The 27,316-nt window shown below is 39.7% G+C and overlaps 2 protein-coding genes across 2 annotated transcripts in view; one reads left to right on the forward strand and one right to left on the reverse strand.

Annotated features, from left to right (window-relative positions):
- Positions 1-1,192: 1,192 nt before the first annotated feature.
- LOC129096343 (retinol dehydrogenase 8-like) lies at positions 1,193-6,336 on the reverse strand. The gene is given in 7 exon segments (XM_054605109.1): positions 1,193-1,420; positions 1,534-1,691; positions 1,694-1,716; positions 2,533-2,626; positions 2,746-2,925; positions 3,033-3,194; positions 6,231-6,336. Coding segments are annotated over 7 exon segments (951 nt in total).
- A 2,648-nt stretch (positions 6,337-8,984) lies between these two features.
- LOC129095345 (collagen alpha-1(XI) chain-like) overlaps positions 8,985-27,316 on the forward strand; it is a 39,984-nt gene continuing 21,652 nt past the window's right edge. The window contains exons 1-9 of the mRNA XM_054603754.1: positions 8,985-9,060; positions 21,272-21,439; positions 21,558-21,649; positions 22,131-22,252; positions 22,449-22,611; positions 24,169-24,291; positions 25,653-25,772; positions 25,865-25,993; positions 26,130-26,177. Coding sequence (XP_054459729.1) covers positions 8,985-9,060; positions 21,272-21,439; positions 21,558-21,649; positions 22,131-22,252; positions 22,449-22,611; positions 24,169-24,291; positions 25,653-25,772; positions 25,865-25,993; positions 26,130-26,177 — 1,041 coding nt within the window. The remainder of the gene's footprint in view (positions 9,061-21,271; positions 21,440-21,557; positions 21,650-22,130; positions 22,253-22,448; positions 22,612-24,168; positions 24,292-25,652; positions 25,773-25,864; positions 25,994-26,129; positions 26,178-27,316) is intronic.

Here is a 27,316-nt window from a genome sequence, read left to right on the forward strand (position 1 = left end):
TAATTTACATAATTTAATAACAATGTATTAACGGGTCAGAATGCTTCTCATTCAAATACATTGAAGAATCTAAAATATAAATCATATTCTGGTTTGTTGAGCATTTGTTTGTTTACCACATAATTCCATATGTGTTCCTTCATAGTTTGGATGTCTTCAATATTAATCTACAATGTAGAAAAAAATAAAAAATAATGAAAAACCATTGAATGAGAAGGTGTGTCCAAACTTTTGACTGGTACTGTATGTGACAAGTAATTGTCAAGAAAAAACCTTACAGATCAGATGTTTATGGTGTATGACATGTTGGCAGATGACTAGTTCATGTTGCAAATGTTATTAGTAAAAATAAAGAACCGTTTTTTAACAGAAACCCCTTATGAAATAAAAAACAGTTTGGGAATATCTTATTAGTCAGACAAATGGCACAGCTTTAATCGAAATTGTAATAACAATTTTATTTGTTTTTATGATTGTTTGTTGTAGAATATGTCAGTGTAATTTATTCAAAAATAGAAAGACAGATAATTTGTCATCAGTCTAAAGTAGCTACAGAGACATTTTTGCTATAATGTGGGTGGAGACACGAGCAGAAAATATTTTTTTCTGCACAGAGTGAAAGTTATTGAACTTATGCACATATAGCTAATTAACCACAATTATTAGTGATGTGAATGCAACCACAATTGCTGAATCAGAAGCACAAACACAACTCCTGGAAGGTAGAAATTACAGATTTTAATGCCAAAATAGTTTCTCCGATACACTGACAGAATTTGAAAAATATGTACATAGATGCAAATACATAGGCTCCGAATAAACAAACGTAGAATCATCTTTCTGAGCCAATTAGAGTTTTAAACAGTCTGAAATGTGAAGTTGGGTTGGACTGGTTAAGATCAGGCTATAGTTTGTTGTCTCATAAATGCAAACCCTACTCATTTGGCACTCTTTGTAGGCTAAAACAATTGTATATACTGCTGTATTTCAATTTAACTGGACTCAAGTGTGGTATCAATACAGAGTGTTAAGACTGTTCATCACAAAACAGACCACAGTGGCAAATGTGGATGGTCACAAATTATGTTTATGTATGCGTGTATTTGATTTCTTCCTCTGACATCTTAAACCGATGCAGTGAGTGGTCTTTATTTAGGTCTGTTGTTCACATTTGTGTACAAAATATAAGTTTCTAGTTTGGTGAAACTGTCCTGCTCCTCAGACATCCACAGGTGAGGTACTTCATGGCGGTCATGCTGACGTGCATTAGAGGACCCAGGTTGAAGAGCATGTGGTAGAAGGCATGGACAGACAGGCCTCCCGTTTCATCAGCGTATTTCAGTGCTACGATGGGCGTGTACCAAGGGTTGGTCAGATTACGGAAACGCGGGCTGCTGGCTTCAATCACCTTCTTAGTGCACTGCAGAGATTAAAGGGATGGACAAAAACAATAAATACGAGAGGATTAATCCCAAATGGAGATGGACAGATGTGGCTCAGTGAGGCTGAGAGACAGACTACATGTGATCTTACTCTGGCGATGTCATCAGGCGTTTGTCCCAGAGTCTCAAAGATGTCAACAGAAGAGGGAAGATAGACGTTCTTGAAGTAGTTCACCGTGTCAGCATCGGCTCCGGGATACTCCTTCTGCTTCACATCCTGAATCATCTTTGCCTCGAATTCAGTGTGAACGGGCCGGGCTCAATCATTGACATTCTGAGGAGAGAGAGAGAGAGAGAGAGAGAGAGAGAGAGAGAGAGAGAGAGAGAGAGAGAGACAACAGAGGTGAATCATGAGAAGACGGGACCTCAACAACAGAGCAGTGTTACATGGAGGAAGCGCTCAATGGTCAAACATGAAACACTATAGTGCTTAAATCATACATCGATTTTTAGTGGAACAAAATATTAATCAACAATTTCAATAGTTCATTAACCCCTTCAACATTTGTGTGTAGCCTTAATACAAGTTGACTACTTTTTTTTGTATTTGGACACAAAGTATTTAAGTATTTGCAGCAGTGTGGGACTTTTGGACTGCTTTGAAAATAGGAAGAAATCCCCCAAAATGTTCAGGTTTTAGTTGTATATTCTTCTGTACATTTTCCCACCTTGTATTATTATTATACTTGAGAATTAATCATTTTCAAGAATACCATAATGATGATATTAATGTTTATATACAGCACAGACTACTGTAATGTGTGTACGTGTGGGCTTAAAAACAGTGGGTGGTAAAAGATTTATAGTTTTAGATAATTTACCAAATAAAAATTGCCCTATATCTTTATAGGTTATAGCAATAGAAAAGCATTTAACGCTTCATCCAGCGTAATCATCAAATCAAAACTAAAATGTGTCCGATACTTTTAATTAATGTCTATATACTGTACATGTTGAACTAATTACATCTCCATCAGCCTCAGCTGTACTCTGTGTTTAGTACTAATTAGCAGATGTAAGCATGCTAACTCAATGTTTCTATGTCACAGGTTTCTTTATTAGTGATGGAAGAAGCATCAGTGGAACTCACATGACATTAAACTTCAAGAGCTGCACGGCCAAACTCTCACAGAAGCCCTCCATGGCAAACTTGGAGGCGGCGTACACGTCGTTAAACACCACACCTTCAGAAACACAGCAGATGATTAAATGTCACTCTCAGACAACATGAACAGTTCAACAGACCAGATCTTCTTTTTGTTTCATTGTTTTGTAAAGACACTCATCCTCTCCGTCTGCTAACCTTGCAGCCCCATCACACTGCTGACCACGATGATGTGTCCTCCTTTCCTTCTCTTCATATCAGGCATCACCTCCTTGATCATGCGGATCACCCCAAAGAAATTGGTCTCAAACACTTTCTTCATCTCGTCGATGGGGATGCTCTCTATTGGACCCACGAGGCCGATACCTGCGTTATTGACTGGGTTGGGGGGAAGAAGAAGGACACAGAGAGGAAGAATCTGAAGCATGAACATCACTTTGGGACATCATAGCAAATGCAGCAAGACAAGGACGTGTTTGACTCACTGAGGACATCCACGTGTCGGTCTTTGATGCCGTTGATACACTGTTTGACGGACTCATCGGTGCAGACGTCCAGGACAGCCAGAGACAGAGTTTTCCCGTACGTGTCCCCGGCAGCTTCCACCAGTTTATCTTTACGCTTCAGGTCTCGCATCGTTGCTATGACTGTGAACAGGTGGAAAATAGGGAAGGACGGAAAGAATGGAGAGGAGCAAGGAAGAGATTGTTTAAAATAGATGTATTGTATTGTCTTGAGTTTCATCTACTGGACATCTACTGTACTGACTAGTAATATTTGAAGACCTTTTTATATAAACTAGGAGAAATTTGTTTGTGACAAATTTATTCCGTGATCCTTGGCCAACGGCATACGGTCAAAAGTAATGATTTAACTTTGTTTTAGGATGTTGAGGTGTTCACATTTTATTGTCCAGCACAGTAGTCAATAAGTACTGTATGCATTTAGGTATCATTAGCTGTTCATTAGAATGGAATCTTGAATGTATTATATTACAGACAGAGAAACACATGATGTTCATGTTCGGCTTTCTTTTTGTTTGCTTATTTCTTTACATTTTTACTAATTTTATTGTTTTTTTTATATTTAAATGTATATTTTTATTTATTATTATATCATATACATTTATATTTTTTTTATTTGACTTTTTGGGGATGCTCAGTGCACTTGTGATTGGTACTCATGCTTATTTTGAAATGCTACAACACTGCCATTAGATTTGAGTATTGTAATCACTAAGTTTAAACCAATAAACACATTGTTGAAAGAAAAAAATATCTTGCATATATATCTATATTTTTCATGGCTGTAATTAGTGTTTAGTGCTAATCAGCAAATGCTAGCAAGCTAACACACTAAATTAGAGTGTTGAACATGGTCCTGGTACAAATCAGCATGTTGACATTATCATTGTGAGGTGAGTTCATAGATCATGGCTCTGCACTCTTAGTCTTGTTAAGTTACGTCTGTGAAAACATGAATAATAATAATAATAATAATAATAATAATAATAATAATAATAATAATAATAGAAAATGTTGAGAAAGAATACACAAACTAGTTTTTCTGCCATGCCATGACTTGTATTTTTTAAATGAAAATAGAAGCACCTCCACACTGACTTTAAAACCGCAACGATATAAATGTTTCAATTCTAATTAGATTTTCGTAATGCTATTTCTCATCATTGCTGTTTGCCAAAAGCCCTGTCTATAATTAATCTCTTTTTCAAGTGTGAGTTTGTGAATGGACGTAACACTCCCACAGCACTTGGCCTTCAGGCTGCTGCTGTAAAGGAGGAATGTGATTAGGCAACCTGCCCAGGTGAGCGAGGTTACAAAAACACAATAGCACCGTCTGGAGAGTCAAACTGAGTTCATTGGTTCAGGCTGCGTGTAAGGCCAGATACGCAAGATACACACGTAAACACAAACATTTTGCTGTTATTGTGCAGCATCAGTGCACGTTCTGTCTGTGTTCATGCACGCATGTGTTTTTGTAGAGTTTTAAGGAGAGAACTTCCACACTGAGGGAATCCTGTCTTTGTGCATATTTCCTGTCATGGGAGTGAACGGAAAGAGAGGAGTAAAGGTCATGAAGAACTGGGAGAATACTGTCAGAGACGTGGGATGATGGGAGAGAATGGAGGGTAAAGTACACACACACACACACACACACACACACACACACACACACACACACACACACACACACACACACACACACACACATCCCTTTCTTGTCTCAACTTGTGGATGTTTTTTTCCTGAGTTAACTTTCTGAATAACTGAACACCATAATGGTAAAGCTATTGCTAAAATAGTAATTGTAGGAATAAATAAACCTTAAGTAGCCTTAATATAGGCCGTCGGTGCTCCTGTTACAGCGGCCAGTTTACATGTCAGCATTAACGTCCTGCTGTAATTGCTCGCGTCACCTGGCTCCTCCAGGAATAACCCGGTCATCCACAATGGAGCCATAAGTGGCCTAAGCCGCGCTGTGTTGGGGCTTTAGTTATTGTCTGGTATTACACGTGTCCAAAGAGTGACTCAAAGGTTAAGTCGGGATCAGTGACATGACTGATATAGAAAACTTAATTTAACCTTAAAATAAAATGATTTGTCCTTAAATGTTTACTTTACTATTTCAAAATGCATGCTAATGAGTTTTTTTTTTTATATAAAGTGATATTTTAATGTATTTGTCCTCCCACTGCCGGAGGCCAATGTTTACCCTTAATTTCCACACGGCATGAAAATAAATGAGATTTTTTATAGTTTTACATAATTATTTCATTTGTACTTTGTACTTTTATTAGCATCTAGGTAGATTCTCCTGAACTAAAAACTAAAATCCACAACCTTCCAGTTTCACTATATGGCTGCAGAGGTTATTCAGCTTTTAACATATATGGCTTTTCTTGACTTTCATGTATGTTGGATGCAAACTTTTCCTATGACAATTATGTGAAAAGTCTCTGATAACAACAATAAAAGCAAAAAAATGATACCTAGTGCTATCAGACACAAATGATAGAAAGCCTTTTGGTAGGCTAAATATTTGACAGATACATGGCCTCTACTATGAAGTCCCTAAATCATTTATTCTTTGCGTCCAAACAACAGAAAGTTGACTGTGACCTCTGACCTCTGAGGAAGCACTGAAGCCTGATGATTCAGGGTTCAGTGGTGCACACATCTTTGAATTTGCTCCATTGACTCTATTCATATTCTAGATAACTCACTTTGTAGGAGCTTATTTTCTCTCTTGTGGTTCATATTTAGTTGAATTTAGTTTTTTTAACATTTAAAAAACGCTGCAAACAGCCTCTGAGTCGGCTTTGTATGGAGATCACTCCTCTGTAGAAACAGCAACACTGGCTTTAATCTACATAATCATGTGGACTATGTAATAGTCTTATGTGCACTGTGCTCATGATGTAAGCATCTTATGTGTTAACAGAGCAGAGGAAGAATATGAGGATAGATATTGACAGAGAGTTTAGAGGTTATACAACATTTAACAAACATATTATCTCTTATTAAACCATGTATTTGTTTATTTTGTATAAATGCTTTGGCCACACAAATGGAGCCTGTTTACATGTCATGCCAAGCAAATTGAAATTCATCTTTCTCTCACACACACACACACACACACACACACACACACAGTGAACCTACCGTGGTAGCGCTTCTGCTCATCCTTGGCCAGCATCACGGCCATCCTCAGGCCGATGCCGGAGGAGCAGCCGGTGATCAGCACCACTTTCTGCCCGGGACTCGCCATGGCTGCTGCCTCTGTCTCTCCACTCCGTTGTCGCTCTGTGCCACTGTTCACCAGCAGACCAGCTGCTCTGTGGGATGAGTGGATACTGGAGGTGAGAGCCACTGTAAGAGGATCAGAGGGACAGAGGGAGAGAGAGTCACATGGACAGAGGGAGATTATCTGTTCTGTGGGAGTCGAGCCCAACTTCTTTATTTTTATTACATGATCAAAATCCATGACATGTTCTCAAACTTGTCTGTCAGGGCGTTTTTCTTCTGACCAACAGTGGAAACAACTAATTGATAAACACCAATTTGAAATCATATCAATATTTAAAAGCCAGCCTTTGCTCAACAAAGGTAATTGGCGCCCCCTAGTGGTCAATGTGAACACTCTTTAAATTAGTTAATTACAACTCTATGAATGGAAAGACTTCTTCTCTTATTAAAAAACAACACACACATGTTGATGCCTGAATTGTTGTTCATTGATGGCAGAGGGAGTGTCAGAAAAGCTGTAATTATGACCAGTATAGTAGATGAAACAAATACTACACACAAGTAGAACTATCTCTCTCTCTCTCTCTCACACACACACACACACACACACACACACACACACACACACACACACACACACACACACACACACACACACTTGAACACAAGAGTGTAGCTGCCGGTCATAAATTCAAGACAACATACTTTAAGCCGGAGGAAAGGCATTTAGAAATATGCCTGGAATCTATTTTCTTAAAAAAAAAAGAAGTAACTATGCATGTATGTGTGCATGCAATTTACATCTGTTACCAAAACAGCACTGTTACCAAAACACAAACCTCTAACTACTAATGCACGTTACATTTGCTGTATCTTTATCTTCAAACATGTAATCTACATTTCAGCACCTGTTGAATGAACCAAATGTTTCTCTGCAGTATATTTATAAAAGTATGCTTCCGTTCATTAGTCACAGGCTGGAAAGCACTCTGCTGAAATACTAGCTGCAAGTAGCCCCAATAAGTATTAATGAATTAATTACAATTAATGAATTGATTATTATTATTATCAATTCTTAGTTATTTATTCCAAATACTCATACATGAAACTCCACTGAAAGGTGAACAAAAAACCTTAATCCAGCCCTCTCCTTCATGTGCACATTTCATAGCGTGTCAGTTATCAATACACAATAAAAATAGTGTCAAGACTGTCTATTGATGAACAATGTTTTGCACATTTTCTTGTTTTTTTGCTGTCATTTTAGACGTTCCTTTTTAAAAACTAGATTCATACAGCTTAATTTGCTCCAATATCCTGTTTATTTTGGCCCTGAGTCACCTGCTCATCCCTCTGTGTGGGTCATATGTCCGTCTCCAAGTTAACTTCATTAAATACTAAGGTATCCAGCCGTCTTCTTAGACAGTAGAGACTAATGTAAAGGCTGAATCAGAACAGCAGAGACCCGAGGCTCGTAGGTATTCAAGTGCATGTATGCATGTGTGTGCATGAACTTAGCTCCGAGCCTCTTTCACCCCATAAACCACTCCCCACAAACCCCTAAAACCTTTCTGATACCTCCCAATGAGCGGCTGGTTTTATTTGGACTATCCAACATCAGAGTTTAAAGTACGATAACCCCTTGATGTAGTTATTTTATTTATTTTATTGTGCCTGTAGGAAGAATATGACGTTTGTGTGTTTGAAGAGAGAGTACGAGGTGGGCAAAGACAGACAGGCACTGGAATTTGGAATCTGCAGCAGCATATTTTTATTAGTTGGGCAGCACCGTTGTCTTGTCCCAGCATGCTTTGTGTGTGTGTAAATGTGTGTGTGTGTGTGTGTGTGTGTGTGTGTGTGTGTGTGTGTGTGTGCCTGTAGAGATTACATCTTGAGAGAGCAGAAAATGACATTTCATTGTTCATATGTATGTTTAGTCGTTGAATCTTTGCTGACAGGTTCATATTCGAACATTGAATTATTTGCACATGTGCTGAGCATATATATGTGTGTGTGTGTGTGTGTGTGTGATTGTGTGTGTGAGTGTGTGTGTGTGTGTGTGTGTGTGTGTGTGTGTGTTTGTGTGTGTGTGTGTGTGTGTGTGTGTGTTTGTGTGTGTGTGTGTGTGTGTGTGTGTGTGTGTGTGTGTGTGTGTGACAGCGTTATAAGAGAAATAAATATGTCAGAAACAAAATCTTCACTTAAATCACTCAGACAATAACGATGCTAATAATGACACGCGCGGAAACTATGTTACTGCACAGCTCCACGTGCACCAACCAGGGGAGGGAGGAGAGAGGAAGAGGAGGAGGAGGAGGTGGGGGGGTGGAGGGGGAGGAGAGGAGAGAAAGTGAGGACAGTCCTCTGCGGGTGAGGAGGGAAATAAAGGAGTTGTGTTTCTGCTGGTTCCCCTTCTTCTTCTTCTTCATCTGTCCAGAGGAGCAGCAGGAGTCATTACGCGTCATTAATTAAAGACTTCATCAATTAACTCAGCCATTATGCACGCGCGCTCTTAATTAACATCCAGCCGGTGGAGCGCGCGTTGAGAGACGCACAGGCAGGGCAGTTCCTGCGGAGCCCCCCCCCCAAAAAAACAACTTCTTTGGCTTCAGGTGTCGCGTGGAGCGCCAGGCAGCCTCGAGGAGGTCATCGGCCGCTGTACCTGATAGGATGGATCGATGGGGTCCAGTGCGCGAGACGTGGCTGCTGCTGCTCTTCAGCTCGGTGCTCTGCAGCTCACGAGCAGGTAGGAGGGAATATTAAACACTGTGTACTTCATCAACTTTTTTTTGTTGCAAATAATTAACAGTTCAATTTGTCTAACAATGCATTTAAAAACATGTAAGGTTATGGTTCATGCTTCCCCCCCTCCTCCTCCTCCCCCTCTCTCTCTCTGTGTGTCATCAGTTGTCACCACCTGTCCTCATGAGCGCATCAACGTCTAAATGTCATAGTTAACATCATTTTTAATCTTTCAGGCAAACACACTCACTCAGGCAAATCCCAAAAATGTCATTATTTAGGATTGTTGATGTTGAACTTGACTTGTCAAAGGTCAATTCCATATAAATAGTGATTTTCCACATAGCTTGCATAAAAAAAAGGTGCTTTTTGACGGATGCTTTCATCATGCCAGGTCATGCAGGCATAAAGCTCATTGAAGTGAACCTCAATATTATTTTTTTTCCTGCTGCACATTTGCTTGACAGTGTGAAGGCCTATATGTCCAGACTTGTTCTGCCATACCTGCATCAGTGTGAGCTCCTGTACAGCAGTATTCTACCTGTACAGCAGTATTCTACCTGTACAGCAGTATTCTACCTGTACAGGTATTCTACCTGTACAGCAGTATTCTACCTGTACAGCAGTATTCTACCTGTACAGCAGTATTCTACCTGTACAGCAGTATTCTACCTGTACAGCAGTATTCTAGCAGTATTCTACCTGTACAGCAGTATTCTACCCAAACAGCAGTATTCTACCCAAACAGCAGTATTCTACCTGTACAGCAGCGTGCAGAGTATTCTACCTGTACAGCAGTATTCTACCTGTACAGCAGTATTCTAGCAGTATTCTACCTGTACAGCAGTATTCTACCTGTACAGCAGTATTCTACCTGTACAGCAGTATTCTACCTGTACAGCAGTATTCTACCTGTACAGCAGCGTGCAGAGTATTCTACCTGTACAGCAGTATTCTACCTGTACAGCAGTATTCTACCTGTACAGCAGTATTCTACCTGTACAGCAGTATTCTAGCAGTATTCTACCTGTACAGCAGTATTCTACCTGTACAGCAGTATTCTACCTGTACAGCAGCGTGCAGTAATGGGAGACAGACCGAACAAGGCAAATCAAAGAGAGCTGTTCTGAACTGTACTTGGCATCTCACTGGAGGCACATGAGGAGCACTTTATCTCTTCTGGGGCTTTTAGAGCCGGGTGTCACTGATGTTTATCAGGATGGTTAAGTGTTTGAGTGGGCAGGTTTAATGAAGGACTATGAGGTTTAATCTCCCAATGCTAGAAAATGAGACCATAAAGACTTAAGAAAAATCTCAAAGTACTCCCTACAAGGTAACTTAACCCGGCTTCTATGAGGAACCATTGTGAAATACAAGTACTTGGTGTCTGTTTTAACCTGCATGGAGCAGCTCAGTTTGACCTGATGCATCAATCATGTCAGGACAGACTTTTCTGGAGCTTTCAATCCTATTACATCAGCATGTGGAGTTTGCAAGTTTTCATGAAATTGTAGTTCTTTTAACTTTAATTAATTTTTTTTCGAGCAGTATAGGGATTCTCATTAATGTTAGCTGAAAGGAATGGTTCAACATTTTAGGAAATACGCTCACTTAGACAGTTAGAAAGGAAGATCAATACCACTCTTAAGTGTGTACAGTAAAAAAAACAAAGCTTGAGACAGAAGCAGGCTAGCTTAGCTTAGCTTAGCTTAGCTTAGCACAAAGATTTGAAACAGGTGGAAACAGCTAGCAGGACTCGTTTAAACGAAACCTTACCTGCACTGTAAAGCTCACTAATTAACATGTTATATCTTATTTGTTTATTCCGTTCAAAAGACAGTTTCATGGCCAGAGGCTGTGAATTCCTGGAGTATTTCTAACACCGCTGGGTTGCTAGCCAACTAGCGAAGTCTAACTCTTGGCAAGAGAGCGTATACGTTTCTTTCCCCAAAATATGAAACTACTTAAAAAACAACTTACAACCACTTTATAAATTGAGCTTCAAAGTACATTTCTGACCTTGGAGACGGAGTCACATATGTTTTCTTTACAGGGCCACAGCAGTTCTCAACCGATTCTAAGTACTCTAAAGAACTCATATCTTTCATCTTCATCATTACATCCGTGTTTGATTTGCAAGTCAGCATCCACCGGCCTCATTTAGGATTACGTCAGCGAGACAGTCAGCTAGCAAATGACTTGGCAAAGACTCCACCATGTTGCCTCCACGTGCTGCGTGACGCTGAGAGAGAAAGATGAAAAGTATTTATGTTATGACCCGAAAACCTTTTAAGAATATCTAATGATATCTGTCTTTGTACTAAAGATTAAACGAAAACCAGCCTCCAGGGTACTTTATTAAGGTTTATTTGATCATGTTTCAATGCTGTATTAAGAAAAAAGTTTTAAAAAAAACTTAGTGAAGAATTTTGAAGTATGATTATCACACATTCTGGGTCAAACCTGTGAAGGTCATTACTGAAGTTACTAATGTGACCTCTGGACCTTCAGGGTCATCTGGGGTCAAGCTCAGGCGGGGTGAAGCGTCTCGCACCTGGCAGTCAGAAATCTGAGCTCTGTACGTAGGAATTTAATCGTAAATGACCCTCCTGGTAAAGAAAAACACAAAGATATACACATACTTCATGCTAATACTACATGCATGCACACAGTGTAATGTGTATTTACATTTAGCTCAAGTTCCTCTTCAGGTGTTGGACAAACTCTTTTTCAGAACACCCATAAATTATCGGTCTGCAGTTGCACTCTCGTTTTCTTTTTTTGCTTACTGGCAAATGTAATGACACACCTGGCTGTCAGCAGGTCGGGTGTGAATTATGATCATAGTTATTTCAGAAATTTGGTCAAGTTACGGTCAAGGGTGTCACCGTCTGGCCTCAGGTGTTTCAGGCTCTAAACCTGGATCACCGCTGGTTTGTAGCTCGAGTTCAGGAGTCTTTTAAACCTGACCTCTCTCTGTGTTTGTTGCTTCCAAAGTATTCAGAAAAATCATCTGGTTGCCAGCGTAATGTAGCTAAATACAAATTTGTTTAGTCTAAAGTCTTCCTGAATCATTTCCGAGCTAATTGCTTCCAAAATTCCGGTAGTCAAGATGTAATCAGAAGCCCGGTCTCGGGGGTAAACAGGTTTGCGTTGGAGACAATTTATGTTTTGTGCCATGTGTTAATGTAGGAAATGTTGTGATGTTTATATAGCGGAATATATTCAGTTTGGTGAGAAAATCAGACATGGTTTAAGATCTGTCTGCATTATAAACAAAGAAATGTGGAAAAAAAAAAATGATGCTCCTCTGGCCACACCCGAATCAGTGATGTCACAGCAGGTGTTTTTGATGTGACACATGATGGGAAACACCTGCTGTGACATCACAGAATGGTTCGTGGCCAGAGGCACAACAACAGTAGTAGTTTTCTACCACATGTGATTCAGTGTGGAAATCATCTCCTTTTAGATATTTTTAGCTACGCTCGCAGCTTGGCGTGAGGGATGGCGATGTCTTTAGTCCAAGCTGAAATATCTCCGCCAACATCAGGTCCAATATTTTGGTTTATGAATATTTGCCAAACTGACATCAGCTTTAGTTGTTCTTTTACATTTATTATGACTGGTCTAAAGTGTTGACATCTGGTACATACACTTGGGCAAGTATGTAACAGTTTTAAAAAAGAAATAATTAGATCACACTTTTGTCAATAGACAAAGTCAGGATTTTGGAAAAATGAGGTAAAACACTAACATTGTGTTTATGAAATGTTTTCCGTATTAATTTTATATTTTCTACACTGCATATGTGTGCATATCTTTGACATTCAACTTGTTTTGAGTTTAAAGATACCAAATACTTGATTTTGCTCCTTGTAGTTTTTGAGAGCCATTTTCCTATCACACTATATTTAGTCTTTTTGCACATTGGAGTACTGTTTAATTAGTATATTGCAAAATCAGTCCTATGTGCCCAAAGACTAGATAAGTTAAGATAAGAAAATCTCACTTTCAGTCGTTTTGAACATTTCTTCAGTGAACACTTCCATTAAAGGACATTTATAACTTCAGTTGTGGGCTATAAATGGGTTTATGTTAACGAAAATGGAAAACATGGTGACATAGCTAACGTAAGATGCCGAGCTCCCTTCTCCTCAATATGGAACGGCCATTTCCTCTTTACTGACATAATTCTATTAGACTTCCATACAATCTGACTTCTTTTTGCAACCAGAGGAGTCGCCCCCTGATGGCCATTAGAAAGAATTCAAGTTTTAAGACACTTCCTCATTGGCTTTACTTTTCACAACCGTAGGTTGCCACCTGGTCCTTCCACTGTTTTACATCAAAGCAACAGCCATCTCTAGTTTATTTTCCCCCCAAGATATGTTGGGTACTTTAAATAACTACAAGGAAACAATCTGAAATGCAGATTCTGTGAGGAGAGATTAAGATGAAACACAGACATGAAAACCTCAACAATTAGTCTGAAATTGGAAACACTCGATAACTGAATGAATAATTTGTTCTATCTTTTATCGATTCATGTATGTCCAGGAGCATTGTGGGAGACAAAGAGAAGCTGTCTGTATTTGACTTTGTAACTGACAGTTTGAGAAGAATTGTTTAAATTGTCTGAAGTCCACAGAGATCTGAAAAAAACAGTACGTGTCTTTAGCTCATTTCTATGACGCCCATGTCTATAATACATATAAACATACGTATAATGTCTTGAAATTTGATCATAGCACTGTGTCATTATAGCGATAAGCACTCATAAATATTCATAATGCTATATAACAATAATCATAACAAATTATAAAGCCTTTTATAATGAATATAAGTTCAAGTATTGTTATACTTCATAACTGCTGGTCACTCACTGCTCAATGCAAAGATTATAATGTATTACAATTATGGAAATCATAATACACTGCAATACCTTGCGAAATAATTACACTAATATGAAAGTCTTAATCCCTATTGTGTTATCTAATTCTGCGATAGATAGTGACTTAAAGACATTTATTTAAATGAAAATCTTACATGAAAATAATGTTAGAGCATCTTTATAATAGACATGACTCTTTTTAAAGTAGTAGAAGTTTGCATAGGGAAATCAGTGACAAAAACACAGGACTTTCACCCAGGAGACCTACGTCTTGTTCCGAGTGAAACCAAAAGTCAACGTGGACGTGTTTAATGTTGCGTAGCAAACTAAACTTACATTGCAGATGTAACGAGTTGCGAAACGTGCTTTAGGTAATGTAGTTAACTACGTAACAAACACCGTTATTTTAACCCAAGTTTTTTCCTGTGAACACAGTAGTTTATTTTAAATGACATGCATGTAACAAACGGAAATTGACACGTGCAAAGCTTTTGCTAGAGGTGTACCTCGAGGTTCATAGTTTGAAGCGTATGGCCACTGACCAAGCTGCCGTATTTGACGACTTCGGAGTGAGAACGTGTTGACTCGAATGACTTGAAGATGTTAAAAAGCTGTTAAGTCATAGATGATCAGCTTACCAATAGTCCATGAAGAAGAGCATCAGTAGTCATTTGATGTGCGGAGCAAGTCGCGTTAGACTGCTCATTAATGTCAATGGGCGTGTAGTTGGTACTTTGGTTATTAATTTGCTTGTTTCTACAAGACACCTTGGCTTGAAACAGTTATTTCATCACATCATGCTTATTTTTTCACGTGAGGATCGTTAGATATTCTTTACTGCATTGCCAGGGTTTTATTTTGAAATATTTTATCACGTTGCGTCTTTGCAACACATAATTTGCTTTTGCTCAAGACCAAACTCACAGTCACATAAAACCTTTTGCCCAGATGTTTCAACCACCGCTGCATGTAATTAACCTGACTTGACACAGGGCGTAATGTGTCGCCCCATTAATTATGTAGTTTGATCCAGTAAAGACACGGTGATTCACGCTTGGCTTTCTAACTTAAACACGTCATGTGGTACACAGAAGTGTTCAAAAACATTTCGAATTAAAATACAGTTGATACACTGTCATTGCAAATTTCCCCTTTGTGGGTCTAATAAAGGATTATCTTATCTTATCTTACTGGAAGTTTATATATTGCCATTTTTTTTTTTATCACTTTGCACTTTGGCACAGTAGGTCTGTGGGCTATAAATTAGTTTTTTCTTAGAAAATAAGCTCACTCTTTGTTCTCCCCCCCAAAAAAAAAACACTGTATGATGCAACCTCCAACGCTAACAGAGCACATGGCCACAAAAAGCAAAGTGTAGCTGTCCTTGAAGAGTTGGAGCCCCGTGTCTGACAAATATTGATGCGTTCTTTGATCTGTGTTGGAGAGGAAGAGTCGACTTGGTATGAATGTCTGTGAGATCTTACTTTGGTTTTTTTTAGGAGAGAGAGGATCACGAGATGTTGGGACTTGAAGATGATGTGCCTCAGATTCCTAGAAGGAGATAAGGAGCTCACGTCTGTCTGTCTGTCTGCTCGCTTCTTCTTCACTCTCTCTGCTGCTGATGTTAAGGATTCATATAAGTAAATGCATGTGTGTGTGTTATGTCTGTTATGTCTCTGTATGTGTGTGTGTCAGACGATCCAGTGTGGTTCTTTGATCAGAGCCAGCTGAACTGGGCGGAAAGCAAACACATGGTCACTCCATCCTATTCTTCCCTCTTCACCCGTCCACCGCTCTGGTTTTCATCTCCCTCTTTGTTGGTTCAGTCTCCAAAGATAGTCGTGTCAGACGTTTGAGAGAAGAAGCAGAGAGCGAGAAAGAGGAAAAGGATGGCAATGACAGGCACCCGGGGCAAATCCTCTGTGGGGGATCTGAAACCCTGTGTGTGTGTGTGTGTGTGTGTGTGTGTGTTCTTGTTTCTGCAAAAGGCATGTTATTGGATTCTTAGTCATTGCTGAGTTAATGGAAGACTAATCACAAACACATAGAACACCACATGTACACCAAAAAAAAAGTACTTACCCAGTATTCACATACACGTAAACACACACAAACACAGACACACATCTGGTTTCCAGAAGAAAATCCATAGTCTTTCTAATATGGTGTCCATTAGGTTGTCTGTTTGTTGTTTGTGTGTCTGCTCTACTTATAGAGCACATATCCTGTATGTGTGGATGTGGAACCTGGAACAGAGATGGACCTCTAGTAAAACAATACACAATTCACAATTGTCAGACAGCATTTTGTAAGTTCAACACTTGCATCATCCATCCATCCATCCATCCATCCATCCGTCCATCCATTACGTAGAGTTTTTTTGCGTCAATATCATGATAGAATCTAGTGTATCATTTACATACTTCACAAAGAAATCATCCCAATTCACAAAGTGTGGATTACAGATTGTTTATTTGGAGAGAGATCACTGGTATATGGAAAATAAGATGAGGTTACTGAATCAGTATAGGTAGAGCAAGATTTGGATCAGAGCACATCCGTCTAGTACAGTCAAATATTATTAGAAAGAAGCACATTTATCAGTTTTTTGTCCTCTTTACTTCAGCAGACTGGATTTGAAATCTATCTATCTATCTATCTATCTATCTATCTATCTATCTATCTATCTATCTATCTATCTATCTATCTATCTATCTATCTATCTATCTATCTATCTATCTATCTATCTATCTATCTATCTATCTATCTTAGTTCATTCTTCTTGTTGATCTTTGCGTTCTAACCACAGTTGCTCTGCTTTATGTTGAGGCTTACATTTGACGTGCTTTGCATGTGTCTGCATGTTGATCATGTTGCCCCTGAACACCACAGCTTAGAGCCTCGGGAAAACAGCAGCAGTAGCTGATTGAGACCAGAATACCACTTTGTGTATGTAAAGCCCAGTATACGTACAATACGTGTACGTGTGTGTGTTTGTGCAGAGGCCCACTTAATGTGGAAGTTGTGTTGTTCTTGTGCACGCTGAGAATCAACCGCAAAGGGGAAACAGCACCTGATGTGTTTAAGTGCAGATGAGCAGAGCGCTTCCATGTCTCGTCTTGTCCTCTGCTGCATTCAGATGTCAGATCATTTCTATTCTGGTATGTACGACTGAAACCCCTCTCACTAGTACTCACTGCTTATGAGTGTCAGGAGCAATGTCACCTTAAATCTAACCGTGGCTCCAACATGTCTGAACACCAGGAGTGACTTTCTAGCATTTTTTGGGGTGGGGGCTTTAAGAAAAAGAGTGTTAGTAGCTGGACATGCTAACAATTGACCAGAAAAAGAATACCACCAGAGTGCTGTAAAACGTGTGGGAGGATTCTGAAGCAATAATTGTCTTGCTGAGAGTAAGATGATAAGAATAATACGAGTTCCTGTCTGGATATGTGTGACAGTTAATTGAACCAATGCATGAGCAGCATAACCACACAGAATCCATCTACTGGAATGATCAAACTCAGAAACCCTGAGCCGCAAATTCACTAAGAATGGATATTCTATCGAAAGAAGTATGAATTGTGCATCACTTGCAAACCGCTGCCTGCCTCGTCTCAAGGGCCGATTCACAAAAGACATCATGCTAATGATATTACAGCGTAAACACGTCCCGTAAAGTGTTGCAGCTGAGTACAATTTGCCCTTTTTATTGCAGAGGGAGAGTGAAGAAATAATTAATTTAGTCGCTTATATAATTAACCTTTTTTTTTTTTTACTGATGTATTTTCAAAAATGGAGTAGAACATGTAAGGGAGCTCATTTATTTTTTATGACACAGCTGTCACTGCACCCCTAAAATAAATTAGTTTGAGCGTGACGATGCAATCACTGCCGCCATGATCACTGGGCAGTCCGGGTGGTGACACCTCCTATAAATACGCTTCAGCTAGCATAAACTCCCTGAAATAATAAAGAATTTTAATTTAACTGCGTGTGGCTATCAAAGCTGATTTTTGTGATTTGGACTGTTATTTGTAATGAGGCTCATATGTATGCAATTTTTCCCTAAATATCTGCATATTACCTCATTTAAATACATGCAAATAGCACAGGAGTGCCGACACACTGTTTGCTTGCCAGAGCAGTTGGAGGTGCACATCACCCTTTAACGGGTGCTTTTAGAATTACACAGTTTTGTTATGTCTCAGTTGTGCAGGGTTAGCGGCAGCAAAAGCTGTGCGATCCTTTTGTGAATTCGCCCTTGGAATGATATTTTCTTTTGTGTTGCAGTTTTTGTTGGATTCTTTGCTAGCCCACATTTTTTATGTTTTTATTATTTAAATTAACCCTGATGATCCCACAGTCATGTCAGTATGGTTAATATGAAGCTGCAACCAAGCCAAGTAACCTAGCTTAGCGTAAACGCTGAATGCAGGGAAAAACAGCTGGCCCGCCTCTGAAACTTTGCCTGGCCAAGAAATAGTCCGGCACATAACCTCCCATAAAACCACCACTTTTGTTTACACGTTTTTACACTTTGTTGTTTGTACCAAATCGATTAATCTAACAAAATAAAGTGAGCTTTATTTACTCTTAAAGGTGCTGATAGGTAGATTTTGTTGCCTCGGGTCAGAGCCAGGCCTGCTTTTTCCTTCTATTTCCAGTCATTATGTGCCTGCGGTGTGTATTGGATTGCATTATATCCTTGCTACTCCATTTATGTTACTGAGATGTGCAAAATATAAAACAAAATCCCTTTCAAAACACCACCACCGCCCAAAAACTGTAGCTTCAAACTGTACCACAGAATACAGAAATAGAAAAATTCCAGTAATAGTTAACAAAAAACAAACCTTTCACGGTAAACACACTGCAGGACTGTTGCATTGCATTACATTGCACAGGTGTTTCTATTGTTCTGGTCACTCAGTGTATATCTTGTGTTTTAAAGCTGCAGTGAACAATTTTAAAGCTTGAAAATCTAATTAACAACTTTTCACAGAGGATTTTCTGCTCGTGAAGCTAGAGAAAGTTTTAATAGTGTAGTTTAAGTTGTATCAGTAAATAATACGATGCCTTACTGCACACAAAAAGACATCATTACACACTGACTGAATGCCAGCAGTCCAGCTGGCAGTCGGACGAACAAGAATAAAAGGACAACAAATACATCTGGCACTCAGACGTTATGCCAACCTGTAAGTGTGTGTGTGTGTGTGTGTGTGTGTGTGTGTGTGTGTGTGTGTGTGTGTGTGTGTGTGTGTGTGTGTGTGTGTGTGTGTGTGTGTGTGTGTGTGTGTGTGTGTGTGTGTGTGTGTTGAAAGGTGCAGAGCAGATGGAGAGTTTACGTAAGCCCCAGAAATACGTGTGAAAAGGAGCCCCACCAGTAGAGGCATGCCCTCCTCTCTCCTGCCATCTATTACTCCTTCTATTTCCCCTCTTTACCCCCATCTCTCCCTTTCTCACATTTTTCTCTCTTTACATCCCACCTTTTTCTGCTTAGTCCATCTCACAGATCTCTGTAACCATCTTGTCGACAGCATTTCAAAAGAATGTGAGCGTGCGTATGATATGCATTTCTGCTCATGCAATGATTTTGGCCACATCCTTAGAAAAATATCCCTTTTGGGGTTGTTTTGTACCATTGACATAACACGTTTTATTTTCTGCCCTCTGGTATAAGATTTTGTTGTGTAAAGACTAATGCATGTGTCAGTTACAATATGGGCGTAATCATGGGAACACACTAAGCTTCTGCAACAGGTATGTGTCCTAGAAAGAGAGAGAGAGAGAGAGAGAGACACAGAAGAAGAGCACATGGTCCGACTGATAAAAGTATTTCATTAGTTTGTTTACAAGGTAGCATAATTATAGGCCTGGCATCACCCACATGTCTCAGAGGTAACATCACGCAAAAAAACCAGTTGTGTTCATTCACAGGAAGTTGTCAGTTTTATTTGTGTATTTGTACCATTGCTCAGAATCTTTGATTTTGATCAAAGTCAAATTATTCGGTAGGAAATGCAAAAGTGGATTCATGAGAGCTTGTTTGCTGAAAATGTCTTTCTGCTCGGCTGGAGGAGAGGTTGATAAGAGAAGGTTTTGAGTCAGAAAAAACTCCAAAACGAGCTAAAAGAGGCTATAAAAGCTCTGTAGAGTGATTGACCCATTGTGATGTAAACAAGATTTAATTATGAAGATTTAAAAACAAGTATAAGAGGACTTCTCAAATGTAGTTTTGGTCAAATATTTGAATGCTGTTTTAATTAAGTGAGTAAAGCCAGTAAAACTAAAGGTGACGACGTAGACAACTTGATCAAAGGTCGAAGATTCCTGTTATCTTTTATTACAAACACAATGCGATGCTTATCTTCCAGACAAACATCAGATCCTCTGATTCCTATCCAAGCCTTTATTTCTTCTCTATACTTTGGTTACACACGTGTCTTCCCTTTGTGGTATCCGTCAATCAAAGGGAAAAAGCTTTGTGATTAGCCAGTCTAACAGTATGTGAAAAAAAGCAACTTAAAACAGACTTTTCCTCCCTGGCTTTTTACTGCATCTTATTTCATTTTTGAAGTGTAATGGTGAGAGTGGTTTTTTTTCTTTCATATCAAAGGGTCCTAATGTATGGATTTAAGTCTCCCACAAAGCTCTGTAAAGCCAGGGTTGGGACAGAAGGCCGTCCAAGGCAGCATTGACGAAAATCTCTCAGATACAAGCACAGATGTTTCTTCATGTGCACTTGTCCTTTCCCATAGTGAGAGAAGACTAAAAATCTCTGCCTCTCTCCAGTTAGATTTTCTTTCGTTGGCATTTTTGTCTAATTCTTCACCCTTGGATGTTTTGTATTCTTCCAGCTTTGCAGTAGTCACATGATAGAAAACCACATCAACTCGCCCACTCGTTCGCTGTGAATTCTCTAGACAATGATCGACTCTATTCACACATGGACTCAGTCGGACATTGCACAGACTTTATACTAGGGAGCTTGCAGGGTAAAGCATGTTTAATGTCCCATCCAACTGATTCGCACATTTGCGTTCTCACATACAGCTCCTTGGGTGATGCCTAGATAAGTCTAGGGTTCAGTCCATGTGGGAAAGGGGCTTGTATGTGGCTTGTATGGGGCTTTGTGTGTTTCTGAAGTGACTGTGCAGATCTTTTTTGGGGTCTGAAAGGGCAATAAATTTGGCTTTTTCTTTCATTAGCTTAAAGCTTAAATGAAGGTATCTGGCGTTGCATAGATACCCTGATGAGGAACAGCAGATCGAACCCACCAGTCCACTCAGCCGTACTGTTTCTTGTCTCTTCGCAGCCAATCCTGTTGACGTCCTGAAGGTCCTGGAGCTGTCGGAGGACATGGAGGGCGTGTCGTTGGAGTCGGGACTGTGCACCAGCAGGCAGGGACGAGAGGTGACGGACCTCTCCTTCAAGATCAACAAGAAGATTCAGCTGAGCGCGCCCACCAATCAACTGTTCCCCGGTAATACATCTCTGTGTGGGATGGAGTAAATAACCGAGTGTGTGGTGTGTGAATATATTTGGTCATTGAGAGCCTGCGTTCTAATATGTGTGTGTGTGTTTGTGTGAATTTTCTCCAGATTCCCCGTTCCCTGTGGACTTCTCAGTGATGACAACAGTCAGAGCTGTGAAAGGCTCACAGGTCTTCCTCCTCTCGCTGTACGACTCGCAGGTACGCATCACACCCACGCGCTACGTCAGGATGTTGAAAACCAAACTTACACTTCACGCTGAATGTTTAACGACTCTGTTTTCTGTCTGCTTTACGGCACATATCCAGCTGGAATTTAGTTTATAACAAAGGGAACCTCTTCCTTTAATCAGATACTAAGGGGAAATTGTCCACTTTACTAACATATTAGACTGACCTTGAGCAAAAAAAACAAACACCAGACAACCATGCACTCTGCAGGACTCTCTACTGGGGTCAGCATCACAGGTTGTTTTGCTTAATTTGCCCAAAATGTTAATATTACATATTTAATGTAAATATTATGTAAATGCGATGTGTAATTTACACAAATCAACATACAGTATATTCTGAATGTAAAGAACACTCGCTGAAAATCGTCAAGAGTTTTTTTGTTGCTGTTGTCTATCATGAAAACTACGTCCCCCTTTTCCCATCATCCCTTGTTCCTTCTGCCTCTCAGGGCACACAGCAGCTTGGCGTGGAGATCGGCCGCTCTCCCGTCTTCCTGTACGAGAACAACGAGGGTCAGCCGCCTCCAGAACTGTACCCCACCTTTAGAAAGATCAACCTGGCTGATGGCAAGTGGGTAACTACACACACACACACACACACACACACACACACACACACACACACACACACACACACACACACACACACACACACACAGGCAGCTATACACACACTTTTTTTTGTTTCAAGATTTGACACAAAACCTCATCAGGAAAGAAGAGTTGGACAGTAAGTGATTTTTTTCTTCTTCTCTGCTTCCTGCCAGGTGGCACAGAGTGGCCTACAGTGTGGAGGGCCAGTCGGTGACTCTCTACCTGGACTGTGTCAAACTGGACACTCTGGACTTGCTCAGAGGTCACGACCCCCAAGTCAGCACTGAGGGGGTCACCGTGTTTGGAACGCGACTGCTGGACGAAGACGTGTTCGAGGTGTGTGCATTTACTGTGTGTGTGTGTGTGTGTGTGTGTGTGTGTGTGTGTGTGTGTGTGTGTGTGTGTGTGTAATGTAAAAAAAGACATGTAGGTGGTAAGTGAACGGAGATGACACTGTCTCACTTTCTTAGGTATAAACCCATTCAACTTTTGTAAAAAAAAAAGAAAAATTGTGTGTGGTGAGGAAGTGTCCCTGCTTGTTGCTGCTCGTTTGATTTATCTGTCAAATGTTTACAAATTAATAATGGTAAAGGCTTTTCTCCTCACACTGCCCTCCAGTGGCCTTGAGGTTGTACTGCACCTTTACCTCAGCTCCAAAACCTTCAGTGTTTTTGAACTTAACAAAGATGCAGATGATTTTGATGTATGCAAAGTCTTGTAGATTTCCTATAATATGAGTTATTCCTCTAGCTCTTCAGTAGTTATCGCAGTAATCAACACATTCTTGCTTAAGATCACAAAATGCAGTAAAATGACTCACAATAAGCTCCTTGGAAAAACTCCTCCAAATCTGCAGCTGTGTAAAGTCTTTGTAGACTTTAAAGAGTTCTGTGTCTGTTGCGTCCTCAGCAGTGTGTGGTCATTCTCGCAGATCCCAAGAGAGACCATTGACCTTTGTTTTTCGTGGAGTGTCAGGTGGTCCATCTGTTTAACTGGACAACTCCCAGCCCGTGTTTCGGCCTGGACTCCCCTCCATGTGTGATGATGTGTGAACAAAAGGGAGAAAGAGTTTTTGTCCGTCTGATGACTTGATGTGCATCACTTGAGACTGTAGCTCTGGGGAGGATTGACTGCAGAGCAACGATAAAAGAACAGCCAGTTTACTCACTTTGATCTGAATAGATGAAAACATACAGTCTAACATAAAAACATGGGAGACAGATGCTTAGGACATGTCTGTCAAGTCATGCATAGTTATGATTTCAACATTGATGGGGACACATATTAAGGAAATGTACTTCTTTTCCTGAATTCTATGGATTTTATTATGCTGGAAATGTCTTTATTTATTAATATAGAAACGATAGAATGCAGGCAGATTATGACAATTCAATACAATAAGGCTCTTTTGCTACCAAATATTTGTTCTCCTGTAGATCAACTTCTGTCATTTAATGTTATCTAATGTTATGTTTGATAGCTCATAAGTGTTTCACTGAGATTTCTGCTCATGTTCAAAACTTTTCTGCACATTCAAAACAAATCCCACACCTCTGTGCTTTCTATTAATTAATTTACTTCTACTTATATGTGCTTTTATAAGAATGAGGTCATAATATTAAAAATAAGAAAAAAAGCAACCGGTCTGCTGTGCGTTATGTTGTTATTCTTCTCTCGGACATGTGACACCCCTAATTAATGACATATTGTACAGTGAGGAGCAGTGACATAATGTGCATTCCTGATCTGATTCATTCATGTAGAGTCACAGCTCAGTTTTTGTGTGTATGTGTGTGTGTGTGTGTGTGTGTGTGTGTGTGTGTGTGTGTGTGTGTGTGTGTGTGTGTGTGTGTGTGTGTGTGTGTGTGTGTGTGTGTGTGTGTTGTGCCACAGGGAGACATCCAGCAGCTGCTGATCGTCGATGACCCCCGAGCAGCAGAGACGTACTGTCAGGACTACATCCCAGACTGCGACGCCCCTTTACCCTACGACAAGATACTAGCAGAGGCCGAGGAGGTGAGCCCCCATCTCACAGCCAATCACAGAAGGCAGAGATAGAGAGAGAGAGAGAGTTAAACCACATTTGGGACCCCCCTAAAGTCTTTCAGCCTACCTGGACCATTCCACACATAACACACGCTGCGAGGCATCTCAGGTGTTGGATGTTGTAAATCCAGACTGTCGTTTTTAAAACGAAAAGGAGCCCCTCAAGGTTTCATTTGTAAGAGGAGAAACTATTACAAGTATTTATGGACAGTTTACAGGGCAGATCTGACAAAAGAAGACGAATGGTTTAATTACTTTTCAGTCATATATTCACACGTGAAAAAAATCCTCCCGCATAAATTAAAAGATCACTGTGGGCTGTGAAGGAAGATTGGTGCCATGGGGAGTCAGATATTCAGCACACAAATATCTCACTGATGGTTTCAGTTTGAGAAGCATCACTCAGGGGCCTGAGCTGTTTGTTTCCTCGCTGTCTGTGAGATACTTCCATTTTCAGATAAAGTAATAAATCATCCCAGTAGTGTCTACTGAGATCTAACCCCTCTCTTTCTTATTATATATTTCTCTTTTTCTCTTTATCCTCCACTCTTCATGCTTTGCCAGGCTCTCTGTGCCAATGCTCCGCTCTCCTGGGAAAGGTTTCAAATCCACTTCCGCTGTTTTGATTTATGGTCCTGGCTTACAGCTCCAGGACTCAACTGGTTTTATTGTGTTCGGTTGTTTTATTAGAAAATGCAATCGGCCAACGGACAAATATATGTGTAGTCTAATGACACTCGGGTGAAGCTTTCCTGAACATGAAAAGACTGACCTGTACTTCTGCCATGGATTTCTTGGCTTCTTCATGACATCTTTCATGTAACAGAGCTCTCAACCAGAAAGGACTACTGAAAGGAATCTGATAGCTTTATAGACATCCTCTTTTTCCTAAAACTGTTCACTTTATCATTTATATTCACCTCATACCGACATTTTACCATAGGCGAAGATAACACATTTGTATCAAATGCAAGAAAAATACATTTTTCTGGCCCCAAACTGCATGGGATAGACATAAAATGGGAGGTGGGAACCCAAAGAACCCATTTTCTTTCACACATCTTGAGGTGAGAAGTCAAGGGAGGCCTTGAAAATGGCCATGACAATTTTTCCCTAGCCAAAATTTGCCTTTATTTGGAGTGTAACACTTTCACGGTTGGTAGGAGTGGATTTCTTGGGTTGTCTAGTTTCATATGATGCCATATGATGATATCCTCTACAGTCGTAGCGGTAGCAGGTTAATCCATTACATTGTTCTGTGTATGTATAAATAAAATGTAACACATGCTTATATCATGCATCACCTCTGTTTGATTCTTTATTGTCGTCAGGTGGAGAGAGTACCTAAGAAGCATGTGGTGGAGGAGTTCGAGGAGTTTGACTACAGCGACCTTTACGAAGACATCTCCGTTTCCACGTTGACAGCAGTTCCTAATATCACAGAGTATGAGGTGAGACTCTTGAGTGTGAGCTTGTTTTTGTGTGTTTTTTTATTTCCCTTTATGGCCCTGGTGATTTATCTCTGTGTATATTTGTTGGACAGATCATAGAGTATGAAGACTACGACAACACATCAGATTTCGACCATGTGAACGAGTACGAGTACGAGGAGGAATACGAAGATCGCTACGGGCCGGCCGAGAGGGAACGAGAGTACTCTGTTAACGCACAGGTACCGTCCAAAACCATCTGACACATAAGATCTTGTGAAGTTATATATAAATAAATCCTTTGTAGACAATATAAAATTAGACCATTTGTGCTACTTTAATGTTGTTAACGTGTCCATATCCTTCTCCTCTCATTAGGAAATTCCAGAAAAAGGAGAAAAAGGAGAGCCGGGCATTTTGGGAGCGGTAAGGAAAACACACACAGGCTTAAAAACATACACAACCACAGGGAGGATGTCGTCCCTAAAATGTTTTATTACAGTTTGAATCAATTCCAAAGCATTGAGTAACAAAAGCTGTCAAGACAAGAAAAGCATCAAATGCTTTGTCTGTGGTCGAAAAGTCAAAATAAATACGTCCTAGGTCTTTTCCATCGAGGTCAAGGAAAAGTTATTAGGAAACGATAAGAGAAAGATGTGAAGGAGAATTCCCAAGGACTTAGGAAAAGAAAACTGCAATATAAGAGAATCCGACTGTAATTATACTGCATTACATTTGCACATCCGAGTTTTCAACATTCCTGTACAACAAGTCAGAAACTACAATGGGGGTTTGTGCTTACAAACACCGTAGCAACATGTACACAGATAGAAGACAGACAGAACTGTATGTATGACTGATTTAATGGAAGCATTGAAGAACTTTTCCAAAGCATTTAAAGAAATCGACCAACTCTTATCATGACTGACACTTCTCATATGGCTGATACTTCTGGGTCATTTCACTCAGTTACGAGTTTCCTCCTAGTTTTCCAAGAAAAGAAAAAAAGACCATTCGACAGCATCCGTAGTCTTGTTTACTTGATTTTCCATCCATCTGATGTCGACAAGATATTACCTGATTTTGATAAGAAGAAGAATTTCAAGCTGCATGTGTTAAGACTTAAGACAGCAGCGATGATGTTATGTAGAAACAGTGTAGTAGTTACATAGTTTGTTTACCAGAGAGCTCAACATGTTAGAATAGATGATATGAAGATATAAACACCATCAAAGATTTTGCCATTCATTTCATACCGTGGTTACTGTCCTCTAATAACTCTGGGTGGATTAAAATATTTTGTAAATTAATTATCTGGATTATTTTATGGCAATATTGGATATTTATACAATTTTTGCATCCATGTGAAGACGTGCTTTGGTTTTTCTTGTGTTTTATTTGCTGAATAAACCAAACACTTACGTTACTGATGTCAGTAAAACGTTATTTTATCCATAAATTATTTCAAAATTTTTCTTTAGAGAATTTAAGGAAGAATTTATTGGTCATATGCATTAAAAAGCCACCGCTGCATTTCACATGAGGAATAAAATACAACACAATAT

The sequence above is a fragment of the Anoplopoma fimbria genome, chromosome 9, assembly GCF_027596085.1.
Source record: "Anoplopoma fimbria isolate UVic2021 breed Golden Eagle Sablefish chromosome 9, Afim_UVic_2022, whole genome shotgun sequence".
Classification (NCBI taxonomy): domain Eukaryota; kingdom Metazoa; phylum Chordata; class Actinopteri; order Perciformes; family Anoplopomatidae; genus Anoplopoma; species Anoplopoma fimbria.